The sequence below is a fragment of the Nothoprocta perdicaria genome, unplaced genomic scaffold (genome assembly GCF_003342845.1).
Source record: "Nothoprocta perdicaria isolate Ctin4 unplaced genomic scaffold, notPer1 scaffold_154, whole genome shotgun sequence".
NCBI lineage: Eukaryota > Metazoa > Chordata > Aves > Tinamiformes > Tinamidae > Nothoprocta > Nothoprocta perdicaria.
The window spans coordinates 52,286-67,965 of record NW_020454694.1 but is presented as its reverse complement, the minus strand read 5'-3'; the positions used below and the strand labels follow the sequence as shown (position 1 = coordinate 67,965).

Genomic DNA, 15,680 nt, shown 5'->3' with positions numbered 1-15,680 from the left:
GCAGGTTAATTTGTGATTTCCTCTACTCATTCAGAGGCAAATTAAGTGTCAAACAGCTAATACAGAACATATTTCATTTTATGAGATTTTAATTTAATTCTGCACCATATCGTTGATGCCTTAATGTAGGGTGGTTTATCTAAGAAGAAGAGCAATTTATAAACCTCTTTCAATTGAAATCTTTAATGATAGGATACGATAGCATAATTACAGCAGTGCCTGCTAGTCCTACTACACATAAGCATCTGTCAGCAATTCCATCATAAACATAAACCCCTACTTTAGGGTTTATAACTCAGTTATAAAATTTGGCTCCAGGGTGAAATTTGGGATATAACAGTTCTGCCCATTAGCAATTAAACTACAAAAATCATATATAAAAAGCATACATGTCTTTAGAGCTAGAACTACATATGAGCCCTGTAACACCTTAAAAATTCTTCATCCCTTTTTTTTTTTTTTTTYCTACTTGCCCATTATTCAAAATTATGTGCATATGTTTTAGGTATCATGTGGACAAGGCCGCTTCCACATATTTTTTCTGCAGTTGTATTATTACTAACTAATTCCACTAAGGCTGACAGGTTCTGGAACACATTTCTATGAGCTTGGATAACTGGAAGGATGCCAAGTTTTTGCCCTTTTTTTTTTTTTTTTTTTTAACATTTGAGGGAACTATGAAGCTGAAGGAGAAAACCACTCGCACAATGAAGTCATTGATGAAGCTGTGGGTAAACATTTGTATCCTGACTGGTGCTCTATCCATTTTCTCTCAGAATTCTCAAATAACTTTGCATATCAGGTTCTTTCCCTCCCCTTTTTTTTTTCATGGTATTAGGATAGCAATGCAAGTAATGGCTCCAAAAGATCCCAAATCTGACATTCCTAAGTAATACTTACATCAGCGTCTGTAAATTTTATAAGAAAAGCATTGGTGTCTATAGCATATGTCCATTTAAAGAGTATTCCTAAAAACAGCAAAAGCACGACAAACCTTAACACCTACAAAGATGCTGCTAGAGCCTGACAGATTTTAAGTTGCCTAATTGCATATTTACAGTTAATTACACAGATCATAATGGCTCTAAGGGTCTATTACAGCTCATCATTTCAGCGGTGACATAAAGTAAATGAGTGGAAGAATCTACCCAGTTTATGGGAAAATAAACGGACAATAACAAGGAAGTCTTCACTGCAGAGCTGGGCTAGAGAGCGTTTCTAAGGCAGCTGCCTGCAGTCACATCACATCGCCCTGGGATCTTCTTGTCTTGTACAAGCCTGCACGGGCCTGGTTGAATCCCTACTCCAACATAAGGCCCATGGGGTACAGCTGGAGGCAGGGCTGCTGTGACTCACTAACTGGTGTCTTTCCTCACAATGGACACTGAGTTCAGGAACCAAGTGTGGACGTCAACAGAGCATTATTGCTGAATCCCAAATAAGATGTTAATCTGGCCTTTCCAATATCTTTCTTTTGGATCTTAAAAAAAAAAAAAAAATCCCATCACGTTAGTCAGCATAGAGAGCCAATCCCAGTTTCCTATCTAACCTAGTGAACTGCATTCAGCCCATGGGAGCCATTGTGCATTGCCTATAGCCTGTGCCCCACATGCTATGGGAGACACAAACCTCAGCGAATGCTCACAGATGGTGCCCAGATATTGAAGACAGCCCTCTGCTCATCTAAGCTAAAATATTTCAGTGATCCACTTCAGATCTGACTCACCACCACTTAATCAGGTTCAGTCCTATCACCCTCGTTCTGGCAACCCAGGGAACTGGTACACTCGTTTATAACGTGCTTGTAAACCCTTGCAGCCTTCTTCCGTGGAAGACAAATTTCCCACTAGCTYTGGAAAGAGCAGGATCACTCCCAGAACTTCCAGTTGGAAGTTGTTTTCTTTCACTTTACATAATGTGAAAATAAGCCCAAAATTATCTAGTCAGAAAATTCACATGCACTGCAAAATATGGAATAAAAGCGCTGAGTCTGTACGAGTCTGACATCTTCAGCTTACGTGGTTTTCCTTTTTAGTAACAAATTTAAATTAAAAATTGTTTGGTGTATTTGAATATGTTTTATTATGTGGCTAACTGTGGTGTAAATACTGATGTATCCGAGGAACTCTGAGAAATAAATCACAAGTTTCTGTACTCTCTCTTTCTATAAATACCCACTTCTCCTCTAATGCCCAAGGAAGACTGCAACACAGATTTATTACTTACCTCCAGGCAAATTTACTCTGAAATTACAATTCAGTAAAAGAAGACCGATCCAAAAAACTGTTAGTAAAATATTGTGTGTGTACTTGGGCATGTAGTTAGGATTGTTAATATCAATTAATTCTGCTCACAGAGGAGGACTTGTTTTAAAACAACTTCATTTTTCTTCCGCATATATGTAATTACACAGCTGTAACTAATAGCCATAGCAAAGCAATCTGCCATCTAAACAACTAGCATTATTCTTCAAAGTATGGCTTGTGCTTTTCTTCTTTTATTTTCTCAGTATGAGAGGTGATTAGCAGATATGATTAAATGTATATATGAAGCTTTTTAGTGAAGAACTAAGCCCTGCTTTTGGGCTTCATTTTAACGGTATATAGCGGCTTTCTGGACACAACAACTGCTTTATTCTGCAATGCTGGTATCTGTCTCCCCATATAGAATAAGATAATATTTATTTCTACAGGATCTCACCACTACCACCCTTCTCTAATGCAYGTTATCACTGGTATTCATTTCTTTTATCTTTGTGTAAACCATGTGCTCTATCACATTTGCCATTTTGTTTGGGTGACATTCCCATCAATCAACCGATTGCCTGTGCACACACACAACAGGGACTATGAAAATTTACCAAAAATTTCATTATGCTTCATAGCAGTCACTAGGAAGAAAGCTTTGGCAYGAGAGAAAATTTTAACTCTGAAGAATCCCACACCTAATCCAGACAAAATATATGTGTTGCCTGGCTGTATTTCACAGAGATCAGCAAATATATATAGGTAACACTTGCCAGCTACCTATTCTAAGAGGAATTCCTTAGGCACCAGCCTGGTTGTGCTTTGCAAACAGATAAACTTGAGGCATTCCAAAAGAAAACCTTGCTCTTTGGCTGGACTGGCAAGGTGCTCCAGACRAGCACTTATAAGCAGGTAAGGATTCAAATACTTGCCCATTTTTCCAGGCACCACGGCCAGCTGAAGCGGGGAGGACACGTAATACTCACACATGCAGAGGAGGAATGGGAGATGGCTCATAATGGTAGCGTCCCTCATGATGTCTGGCATCAATTGGCACAGGAGGGTGGAATGCTGGAAATAGGTGTGGCGGATCTGAAAAAAAACAAGCAAGGTTCCCAAATCTGAGTATCCCCAATGTCTCCTTAACATTAAATAACGATGGAACAGATACTGAAAAAGCATGTCAGCAGCAATAYGACTTTGGGGTCAAATTCCCCTTTCTGGTTGCAGTCAGGTAGGATCTGCCAGAGAGGAGAGTTTGGCCCAGAGTATTTGCATGAATATGTATTTACTATTTTTAATATTCTCTTTTTATAGCTTAAATGGAAAGGGACATAAAGAAGCCTTTAATAAATAATTACAGTGCCCATATGTGAAGTGTCAGATCAAAAGGACCATCAAGCCTTTTATAAGCATTCCTGATTTATTTATTTTTTATTAAAACAAGAAAAAATATCCTGGAAAAAAAAAAAAGAAAGCCCAAGCAGAGAACACAATAAAATAAAGAAGTATATCAGCAGAGATATATACACAAGCCAACGACGGAAAGTAAAACCGAAGGAGCATGCTGAGAAAGGGCTATCTGGAGTAAATCAGACGAGGAAGTTAAAAGAGAAAGGCAATTGGGAAAGGCTGCACTGGAGATGCTTAACTGCGTGGCACCAGCCGAGGCTTYGGGAGGAATGTGCCTCAGGACAAGGGGATTAATTTCATACCGCCCTTAAAAAGGAACGGCGCTTTCGTTGCCACCGCCGCGAGAGGCCCCCCAGCCCCTCATCTCTCCGGGATGCTCCCTGCTCCAGGCCCGCTGCACCTCAGCTTCTCCCTCACCTCCCACGGGGGTGCACGGAGGGACACAGTGGGCTCCCCATTTCCCAACCAGTTCTGTGAAAATATCACCTTTTGGATGGCAGAATTTAAACGGACAGGTCTCTGCACCACACAGTGTTGCACCTTTGTGGTTTGCTTGAGTAAAGAACGTCTCTGTAGGCACTCTGCTTATCCCTGCATCCCAAAGATGCAGCGTGTAGATCAGTCCCCAAATGAGAAAAACTGTCTTCCACGGCACAAACAGATCCTTCCCAATTATTACCTGATTGCCACTTTGCAGGAATTCATGTGCTTATCTGGCACTAAACACTGACAAGAACGGACATGAGGTCATGTTATGGATTTGCTAAAATGTGTCTAGAAAATCCTTAATTACGCTCTCACAGTAAAGCCGAGACTATTTCAATTTTGCTTGCTGAATCTTAAGGTAGCTTTTCTTTGTATTTCCTACCTTTGCCATTCAGAAAAATGTAAACCTCTTCTTAAATTACGTTATCTACGAAAATGGTTGCCTCACACTGACTACTAAGGGTAAGAAAATGGATTTTTCCCCTTTGTATTTGTCAAAAGTTGGGTCAGTCTCTTGCTGGGTTTTGAAGCAGGAGTAAGAAACACAGTAATAAAAATCATTTTTTTTTCTCAGGAAATAAATGGAGAGGATGAAGGAGACATCATGTGAATTCTGCAGAAGTATTTCCAGAAGTTTGGAAAAATGCGGGAACATTTGAAATCTCCCATCTGGTTTCACTGCTTCTTTTCGTGAAACATCAGCCAGTGTGTGATCAGCTACACCACATTTCTGCCACTTACTGACTCAGGCCTTAGTACCAGAAACGAGAAATAATTGTGGCTTACTGATGTAAGCCGGGGAGCCAACCTCAGCTTGAGCTTTAGTTCTAGCTCCGCTGCTCAAACTGGACCCGAACACGCAGTGTGGAACCATGTGCAGGAGACAGGAAGCGTCCATGCCCGCGCAGAGCGCTCCTTGATTTCCGCGGGCTTAAAGGCATGTCACAGATAACCAGATATCCCTGTGAGCACACGGTTATTGCCTGGGCGGAAGACCTTGGCCTCCCTCTCATGAAACGCATTCTTCACCGATTACCAGCACGGAGAAGGGCAAGGGAGGCACGAGAGGGACGTTCCAGCAGATCTTCGTACGCTCTGCGCCCTCCCTCTCTGCCAACGACTGTGATAGTGTGAACCGAAGCAAGCAGATTTGGAAGCAGAAGTTTGGGATTTTAGGATAACAACTCTTGCCATCCTTTCTCCAAACATCAAGTGCTCGTTCACTTCCTCACAGTCGCACGGGCAAGTCCCTCTCGGCCCTACGCGTCTCTGAGGAGCAGGGCGCCTGCAGAGCGAGACCACAGCGGTCTCAGGCCGAGCCTGGGCTCCTGCAGGCTGCACCTGGCCATGGCCAGCAAGCCCGTTCAGGCCCCGGGGCCGGCCTGCCACCCCACGCTCAGCCAGGCCGCGCATGGGAGCGTGGAACGCAACGCGGGCACGTCTGCTCACGCAAACGCAGCTCAACTCTCCAGAGGACCAGCGCTGAAGCTGAAGGGGATCATCTATCATTCCCTATCTAGGGAACGGAAAATGCATATTAAATGGCTTAAAAATGGGATTCCCTCCTGTGAGGCCTATGCAAGTAGAGCTCCAGCAAGTTGTATGTAACACATGGGGTATAAATCTCCAAGAACACCTTTCCAAGTCCTCTCACATTAAGCTCCTTTGTATATCTTGGTTGCATCTCGTGTGCAGTTTCCATCTGGGAAGCAGACGTACTCCATCACTGCACAGGGAGCTGTCTCCGTCCGCCCCGCACTGACTACAGCAGAGCTGCATATCAAAACCCAACATAATTATGCATCTCACAGTTTATTATTTACACATGAGCAATACAGCTGGTGAGCATCATAACTCAAGCGTATGTGTAATAAGTTACTGCACTGTGGCCATCTCCTGTTGCAGCCCTTAAGAAATAGCACATGATGACTTTCCCAAAGTCAGGCTAAAACTGCTGAAGCAGAATAAAGTGCCACTAAACCTGGCTCCCTCCTATTTATCATATAATTTCCTGACTGATGGTTCCACAAACCAGCTGCTAAGTGCTGTGTACTCTACTGTCAGCAAACTAACATGCTAAATGGGAGACAGGGAGAATGATGTGCAGAACTAGTGGAATCAATTTTACGGAGCGAATTCAAATCCTGCCTTGTCTGGGTATGTCCTCAGCACAGAAGCAAGCAGTAAATTCTACTTGCTTGGGGGTCCAAACCTCTCCACAGCGAAGAGTGTGGAGTATTTAAATTAAAATACTCTTACATCAKGCAGAAACCTACAAAAGCACCCGTCACCCAGGACTCCACTTGGAATACACCTGAAACACCATAAAATGTAATTGCATGACATGTATTTAAATGGAAATAAATAGTAAGAAGTTTGTAAAGCAGTAATTCAGGCTTGTGCAAGTTTCCCAATGCTTTTTCTTATCCCACCAACTAACTACATCATTAGAGACAACCACCAGAATATTAAAGGCACAATCTGCCATTATTATTTACACTATAGCTGAAGGAAGAACAAGAGAGGTAGTCACAGAGAATGATGGATTCTCATCCAATTCTGTTTGAGAGACCTATCCAGAAAACCAGAGAGCAACTTAGTCTAAACGACAGGACATCTGCTATAACTACAGCAACATYTACATACTTCGTATTTGAAGCCTGAGGAACCAAACTCTTACCCCGAGCAAGAAGGAACTCCTCTTACCAATAACTATTGGCAACATCTAACTTTGACCTTCATATTCTGTCGGGGAAAATGTTCATTGCCATTTACAATTTCTGACTGAGATTGTTAAAAAAATGAGACAGAGATGACAACTAGCATTGCCAGGCAGCTTCTTACACAAAACCAAAGCCAACCATGAGTTCATGGACAAATCCTTCAATAAACCCTTACACTCTTGCAGAGAGTCTATGAAGTGATTCCAGTACAGGAATCAATACAGATAGATGCTGCCTGTGTATTTAAGGCTCTTGGCTCTGATTCAATGGAAGTCCTTGATTCTGTGCTTAAATTGCACTATTTTCAACAACTGCCAAGATACTAAAAATAAATATAAGCATACTCTTCATGCACTGCTGAATTTAGTATGGGCTGCCTTCTCCTGACTCTGCTAGATATTCCTGTAAGCATCCTGCAAGCTTTGGCTCTTCTGTCCCCTACGCAGTTAACAGAGTCTCTTCAAACAAAGTAGGTGATACAACTGTCTGAAATGTTACAAACGCATTGATTTCACCACAGAGAGATTTTCTGGAGAAGACGTCAATTTTTGCTGACTCTTTGTTGTGTAGAGTGTGCTTTTCTTCTCTTCTTCAAGAATCCTTCTTGCCTCCTTAAAGAAAGTGAATAGGACCATCTCTCTCAAATTACAATCACTCCCATGTGGGTAAAGGGAAAGAAAAGACTACCCTTATTCCCTGGGAGTCAGTAACCTACGGCTCCTCTGCAGCATCAAGGGAGAGAAACTGGGAGGAATGACAGGTGCGTTCCTTGCCGCTGAACAGAGAATCTGAACTGCAGCCTAATGAGGTGCAGCAGCCAGCAGTGATTCACTGAAAGATTCGGCAGAGGGGCGGCTGATTCCAGCCGGCTCCGGGGTGCCGAGCGATGCCTTGAGACAGCAGCAAAGAAGCTGGGGAGAAGAACAGAATGATGAGGCTGCTTCAGCACCCCCCGAAGTCGGGGAGGATTTTTCTGCAGAGTCTGTAGTCTTAGTTCGGAGGATCACTAAATCTGGCAAGTTCCGCTCTGGTGGCGAGGCTAGCAAAATAGAGCGTGCCCTCAGTTAACCGATTTGCTCAAGCACCTTGTGGTTCCTGCCAAGCCCTCGAGCAAGGAGGCCGCTGGAATGACAAGCTGCATTTTTCAGCGTGTTGAGAAAACATGTGCTACTGTGTAAAACGTCTGAATCAGCTCGAAAGCATTCAGTGAAGCCCCAATATCTACACCTGTGTTGCAAGACCACGGCACCAGCGCATGCAGGGTTCAAGCACAACGCCGGCAGTACTGGTTAGRTTTTGGCAGATTGTCATCAGAATGATCAGCTCACCAAATTCAATAACAACAACTATGCCAGCTGCAGAGCTCCATGAGATATAACCTTATCTGGGGTGAAACCCTGTCCCCATCAAAATTAAATAGGGTTTTGATGCTGAACCCAGTGGTACCACGATTTCATACCAGATGTTACAGAAACAATATTAGACAAAATATAGTCTCTCTGCTAATGTCTTTTCAATACACAGAACAGTTTTGAAGAGTTTGCCAGCAAATTTCTACACTTCCTTTGGTTCATAAGCTGATCACCAGATGGGAATTTTCTAATATTCAGGTTTGCAGAATCCCTAAGGGCACCACTGTTTCTTCATGTACATTTGCTTCAGCTGATCTGAACTTAACCGTGTTGCTCATCTCTATGGCAAGAAAAAAAAAAAAAAGCTCATTTGGGATTTTTCTTCTTTAGTTACAGCTTACATCAGTGCTCACTAAGAGCATGCCTCGCCTTTTGCAGAGCAGGGGGGCAGTTCCCTTCAAAAATGGGGMAAGCTATGTTCTGTACTTTACACAGAGGCCTTAAAACGGGAAGAAAAAGACTTTGAAGAGTCTCCCCACGGTGACTGGGTTCGCTGGCTGCCATCTGAAGCACTGCTTGCGGATGGGGCCACAGATGTGCAGCAAGCAGGGTATCCGGAGGCTCTCCTGGGTCCATGGTGCCTGTCTGTGTCTGCACGCACGCGCTTGCTTCCAGTTGGGTAGCCGGGACTGTGCCCTGCCTCACCTTCCCCACAACAAGGGTTTTACAACAAGGGTTCATAACAAGCAGGCAGTAAAGAAGCCCCCCAATGCCATGGCAGAAGCAAAAAGGGGATAAAGAAGTGGAAAGAGCTTTTTTCATTTACTAAGCTCTCGCTATTTCAGCAAYGCTGGATCTTAATTGTGATGAAATGCAGTAGCTTTAGCAGTTTCGGAGAAAAATGCAGTTTTCAGTCAGATCATGTTCCCCCTGTTGCATGTGTGTTTGCTAATGATGATCAGACTTCCCTCCCTATCTTCTTTCCAGGGTCATACGCTGATATTATAACAGGCCATGGGAGCTCCTCCCCAAACCTCAGCAAGCAGAGCACAGCTCCTGCTCTGTGCCTCTTGGTCTTGTTGAAAAATAATTTCTACCTTTGTAGAGCAGAAAATTAAAGCTGCAGGGCATCTTAGATCTCTGCCATCCATTTTCCCACTTTTTAGTTTGTAAACTTAAACACCTTGTGGGAACATGTTTTATTGTTTTTACTAATTCCACAACAACCATCATGCCAAACAGTTGAAGGAGGAGCTGTGTGCTGGAACAAAAGTGGCTGGAAATTATTTCATTAGCTGGCAATGGTAAGGCTTTAACACGCCAAATTTGCTGCAGGTATTGGCTAAGTAACTGCTGGACTTATTTCAGCTTGCATGCTTTATTATTCCTCCAAGTCACTGCAATTTGCTGTCTGAGGAACAGGACTGTCCTCGGGAATACTAACTACACTTCTCTGAGTCCACTGGACCCACTTTGGTGCTCCCCGCAGTCTTTTTCATCAAAAGAAAAAAAAAAAAAAAAGAAAAAACAAAAAAGGGGAGGAAAGTAACAAGAGAATGATGTCCCGGGTTATGTTTTACATATATTTTAAAAACCTTGAGTTCAGGAGCTTCTTTAAGGAGGTAATCCGCATTTCATCAGCAGCCAGGGATTTACGCTCAAATGACTACATCTACTGGGAAGGACTCACCAGTAATTCCAGGTTTCCTTGTGTGGCCCTCATCATGCAACACGTCTGTGAACGAACCCCCTGCAAGCAGGGTGTGCACACACACGCAGCGATACCAAGCAGCACTGCAGCCCCAAACTCACCCTATTACACAGATTTCTCAAGTAGGAAAGCCAAGGCACAACAACGGCTCAATCTCCACAAGAACAATGACAATACAATTTTACGTAGTGGAAATAAGCCAGGAATATCCCATCTCAACGGCTCCTTCCACCCTGCAAACATCACCAGCTGCTTCATCATCCAAGCAACCTTAGAAAACCCTCATGAACATAAGCAACTATTGCACACAGTCAGCATCCATACATGGGCCCGTGCTATCAGGAAGACAATTCAGTGAGACACCTTGGCCTCAGTACCAACTTTGGAGSGAAAATGGTCTCTTCTAATGCAGCTGGCTCTTGCTAGAGCACAGCACATCTTTTTTCATAACTTCTGGATCCCATGCAGTATTTCTTAACAAACTTAATCATGCGGTCGTCACAGGAAAATGACAAATTGTCCTCTGCCAGGAAGCTGACAAAAGAAATCCCTCCCTCCGCTACCTCCAATGGACTCGCTGCTGTGAAAAAGAACATTTATCTTCCGCAACATGCATTCTGTTTTACTGTTGTTCCCCCTAACTTCTTGTGCCACTGGACGTCAATGCATTTTCCACAGCTAAAAATTACTTTCCAAGGAACTGCAAAAGAAAAAAGACCAAAACAAGCATCTACATTTAACTCTCAGCATCCCCAGACAAGTGGTTAATCCAGATGCTTGGGAATGCTTCCTACCTTTGATTACACAATGCAGAACTGTAACGTCCTCGGTTTTATCTCCTCTAAGAGCAGCAGAAAGACGCAAAACCACATAAACAAATACTTGTGTACTTACAGATACGTATATGCACATTTCAATAAACATCCATAAAATTCTAGTTGGTGAAGGTGATCTACAAAGCTGAAATTAAGGAAATTAAAATACCGTTTTAAAAAATCCTGATCTTCACTAGAGAATACTTAGGGCAAGACTCTGCAACGCATAATTCAAAACTACTTCTAAGCATATGTTTAACAGGGGCTCCTCAACCAGTGGAACAGGAGCTGCCTCCTAACTGCTTGCTTATGCAGAGATCAACACAGGCCAAGAAAACCGTGCGASTACCTACCAGGCACATGCCTTAACTCAATGATTACACGTAAGTGTAAGATACAAATGGTAACGTTGCCAAGGAGAGGTAACGGGAAACACAGAAAGAAATCTAGAAATACCCTCGCACATTGCTAGTTTGCTGTGGGAACAAATGAATGAGAAGGTAGGCAATTAAACAAGCTCCAGTGTCATTTTAAAGTCTGTAATGTAGCTGCGTGAGTCAGACTGAAAGCTGTTACTTGTTTATGACACCTTGGTGATTTGTGTGATCTTCCGTGTAACAGAATTGAGTTTGGAAGCCACTTCAAATGCCAAATTGGAACTGTTGGATATCAGCGGAGTGTGCTGAAAATCACTGCTGCTAAACAGATTTCCAGCAGCTGAGGTTCTGGACCACAGGGTGAAAGACTTGGAAATAAGTTATACTTGGCAGCTTTGATGAGTAATTTATGGCATGACAGGAATTAGAGAGGGAAAAGTATAATTAGATCAATTATGTCTATTTTTAGACATTAAAACAGCTCAGATTCTGTGGGATGCACAATCAGATGACCTCTCAGAGAGATTTCTTTTTCCCTGCTGTTCAACTTGATTTTTTAAAATTTCATCCAAATCTTCATAATTATTTAGTTTCATTCTGTACCATCCTAGGCAACTACTCTCCTGTGGTAGTTGCACTCTTGAAGCTCTTATAGATGAGCAGAGAGTTATTGCCTGCACTTTCAAACCACTCCATAATATGMATTTACCGCATTCTTTAATCTCTGTGTCCATATTCCAAATTAATATCAACCACTTGCTGCTGCTCCCTGGATTCCCTGCAGCTGGGGAGGGATGTTTAGCTCGCACCTCAGTGCTCTTGGGCTTCAAGTTTTCACATGTGCTGACATGACATCTTGAAGAGGCAAGAAATGAAAATTTGTAATGCAAATATCTTATTTCTGAAAACTTCTCTTTACAGCTGTGTTTCTGCACATATCCCATGTACCATTAGCTTTCATTTTCACACCATGAGACAGTGCAGTGATCTTCTCTAGGATCTTATGAGACTCTGCTGAAACTGGCACTGTTTATATCACTTCAAGGCAGCAGAAATTGGCTTCTGGTTATTACTTTTTGACATGTCTAAATACTTCAGCCTGAGTTGTTTTCTTCCTCCTTGCTCCCTAGTGTCCCTCCCCCAGCTTCCCAACCAGTCTCTCCCATATATTTCATTCTGATGCTGTTCCCTTAGTTTGCTATATCGACATTTAACCAAAGTGCTCATTCAGTCTATTTTGGGGGATGTCATATAGTCAATATTCAAGTCAGTCTGAATCATTTTTTCAAGATAGGTTTTGCAAGGCAATTTTTTTTAATGGAAAGGACTTTGGTCATAGTACTTCAACTTCTCTGTTTCTCTGTCTGGTCTCTGTTAACATGGAGGAAACACTGAACTGCTCAATTACAAGTCCYGATTACAAGCTAGAAAAACAGAATTTTATCCACTGTATTTAGGTCACTATTTCTCTAACTCCTTAAAAAGGCAACTCAGTTGCCTAAAACAGCTCCTTCTTTATGAATCTACTTTAGGTTTTGCTCATGATCTTATTTTAGATTTATTTTTCTTTACAGACAACTTCTAATCATCTTCTATTACTCAAAGAGAGCATGTAAGTATTACCACATAGCTTTGGATGCAACCCTGCTTGTTGGTGGTGGGTTTTATTAAAGTAACTGTTAGAATCCCTCTTATTTCATCCTGTCTATGATAAGCATGGGCTTATCATAGCATGGGAAGCATGGGCTTCCCTCTCTAGGATATACGGGAGGTTCCTCATGAAGACGTGTCAACAGCTTCACTCTCCTCCACTCTCTTGTTTCCTGCTGGCATGAAGGCAGAAATTGGCCTATGATTTTGTTGCTTTCTGAACTAAATGTTCCTTTGCTAAAGCAGACCAAGCCTTTCCTTACGAGAGTGTCACCCTATTACAAGCAGCACTATCACTGAGAAACAGAACTAAGTACACATAGGCGTAAGACTCAATAGTGTCATTGCAAAAAAAAAAAAAAAAGTCAGTAAGAAGCATACAAATACTGCAGTAGGAAAAGCTGCCTGCAGCAGTAGCAAAGATTTTTGTGTATACAGACAGCACAAAGGCATGTGCAAACTCTTCAGGGCAGAGACCATCTCTACGTCATGTGTGTACAGTGCACGCYACGATAGGCCCCAGCCTCTGACTGAACTTTTTGGCACTGATATTGATGACTGAAACGGCATCGCCTTCTCCAAACTCCAGTCTAGGCTGACCAAAGACAAAGTTTCATTGCTTGCCTGTGGGCAACAGCGGTCTTCAGGTTAGTTTCAGGGGACAAAATAGGAGAAAAAGCAGACTTAGGCAACCTCACAGATGTGAGAGGAAGAAAGTCCTGGAGTGTACCCTTCACATATRATCCAGCTTAGGTAAGGAAGCAAGCACTGAAGATAGGAACACTGTTCTTCATTCCTCTCTTTACATCTAATGATGCTAGGGATGCTACTGAGACATAACAGGAGCGAGTGGCACAGGAGAGAGGTGTGAGTGAGGCTGTAGCAGACACCCAGCCATTCCCTACTACCCTGCCGACTGACTCAGCATGCTGCGGAGACTAAAAGTTTGCAAGGCCTCGAGGGGAAAGCGGCCAGAGTCACAGAAGAGAAATGTGGTGAGGATCCAAATATGCAGCAACCATTTATCACACAGGAAATTTCAGAGACCTCAAATGACTGGATAGTGGGGGAGTACCTGGGGGGCAATGAAAGACAAAAATCATGCCTGCCCTGTTCTTAAATACTATCTCCTCAGAATCCAGTTCTGGTTGCTGCTACAACGACTGCATAATCCTTCCCTTTATACTGACCAGATGCATCGCTCCCAGCAGGACCTGGGCTGTGGGATTCCAGCAGGCTACGCAACTGGTTCCTGAAGGCTGGAGGGGCTGCAGGCTGTGAGCTGAGCATCTCCAGCCCTGGGGGCCTGTATAGCTCCAAAAGGCATAAGCAGGAAGACTTCCCAAGCTTGTAAAAGTGTATCTTTTCTTTCTGTGTTTGTGCAGCACTCTTCACAAAAGAGGGTCTCGGTCTATGGTTCAAGTCAAGCACATAGTGGTAATAAAAATAACTGCTAAGAGGTCTGCCCTTTGCTCACCGAGAAACATTCTTCCCCCCTGCACTTTTGTGCAGAGCCCAGACACAATCTGGCTGCAGGAAAACATGCGACTGCACATGGGATTTCATTTACTCTCCAACAGAAGAAGATGAGACAGTTCCAGTCCGTCACGCCCCTTGGCAATCTTGGAGGTTTTCCAAAACATTAAGCACCAGTTTCCCGCCAGTGAAGTGCCTGATACTCCCCTCAATGCAGTGGCACTTGGAGAGGTAGAGTAGCACTCCATATGGAAAAGCAGTTTGCCACAAAGGTTGGAGGTCAAAAGTTTAAATGTTCGTGACAGAGACGACAGCAGTTCTTTCCCGGTCAATAACATCAAAGGGCTGCCAGTTCTTAATGCTACTATTGTTGCCTCTCAGAATCCTATTGTAATTCCAGCATATTTATGGCACTCTGGGAGCATAAGGACTTTTTGTTTGTTTTAATCTCTGTGCTGAACTGAAGGCGTCTCAAGCATCGTGACTGTCCTTATTCCTGAGGAGAATGCACTGAGTAACAATGCCAGCGGATGCGACATTGTAGTCCCCACCAACTTGGAGCTCCCTTTTCCATCAGGAAAAAAAAAAAAAAAAAAAAAAAAGATGGATGGAGACATATGGTCTCTATTGGATAGCACTAAAAATCTCCACTCCTGAGCTCCCCACATCACTGGGTTTAATTGTTTTGGGCGAGGGCAGGGGGCGAGGAGCCACAGCGAGGCCGAGCCGTCCGCCCTGCCAGGCACTGTTGGGAGGGATGAGCAGTGCGACGCGGGGCTCCGGCAAAGCTGCGCCTGCGGGAATGGGGGCGAGCTGCCCTGGGACTAAGCGYGGCGCCCTGACCGCAGCCTGTCGCCTCCCGCGGCCCCGCTCCGCGCTCAGCACTCCTGCTTGCGGTTAGGCAGAAACTTCATTACACGCTTTCTGCAGCGCATGTTCCAGGCATTGTATCAGCCATTGATACCTCGCTGCTTGCCAGAAGCAGGATCCAAGTTCATTTGTTACTACCTTCCTCGGATTCCTGTTCCCCTCTCCACAATAAGGATTAGCAGTTCAAGTTATGTTCCTAACCTCCATCTGGCTAGGCAGAAACAGATGTCTGCGTACTTGGGCACGATCTTATTTCAAAGTGGGGACTCTGGGTTACTAATGACGTTATAAAGGCAAGAGCATATGTTGGCTCTCAACAGTCCATTGTCTAATTGGGATGGTTTTAATCAAATATAAATGTACCCAAGTTTTCACAGCTAATGAATAAATCCCTGTTTTAAATAATGACAATAATTTAGAATTCCCCATCATGGCAACATCCTGAGGAATGCCTACACGAGAAGCAGTTATCACAAAAGGCCTGCGAGAGGTTTCGACAACATCCGCTCCAGCCCGGTTTATTATTTAAACAGTCCCTAACTACTCTTCCCAGAGGTAAGC

The 15,680-nt window shown here is 43.4% G+C and overlaps 1 protein-coding gene across 1 annotated transcript in view; it reads right to left on the bottom strand.

Moving 5' to 3' along the window:
- The window catches only part of GLI3 (GLI family zinc finger 3), a 135,855-nt gene that overhangs the window by 85,340 nt on the left and 34,835 nt on the right, over positions 1–15,680 (bottom strand). Inside the window, exon 3 of the mRNA XM_026035001.1 lies at positions 3,233–3,338. Within this exon, the coding sequence (XP_025890786.1) occupies positions 3,233–3,338 (106 nt within the window). The remainder of the gene's footprint in view (positions 1–3,232; positions 3,339–15,680) is intronic.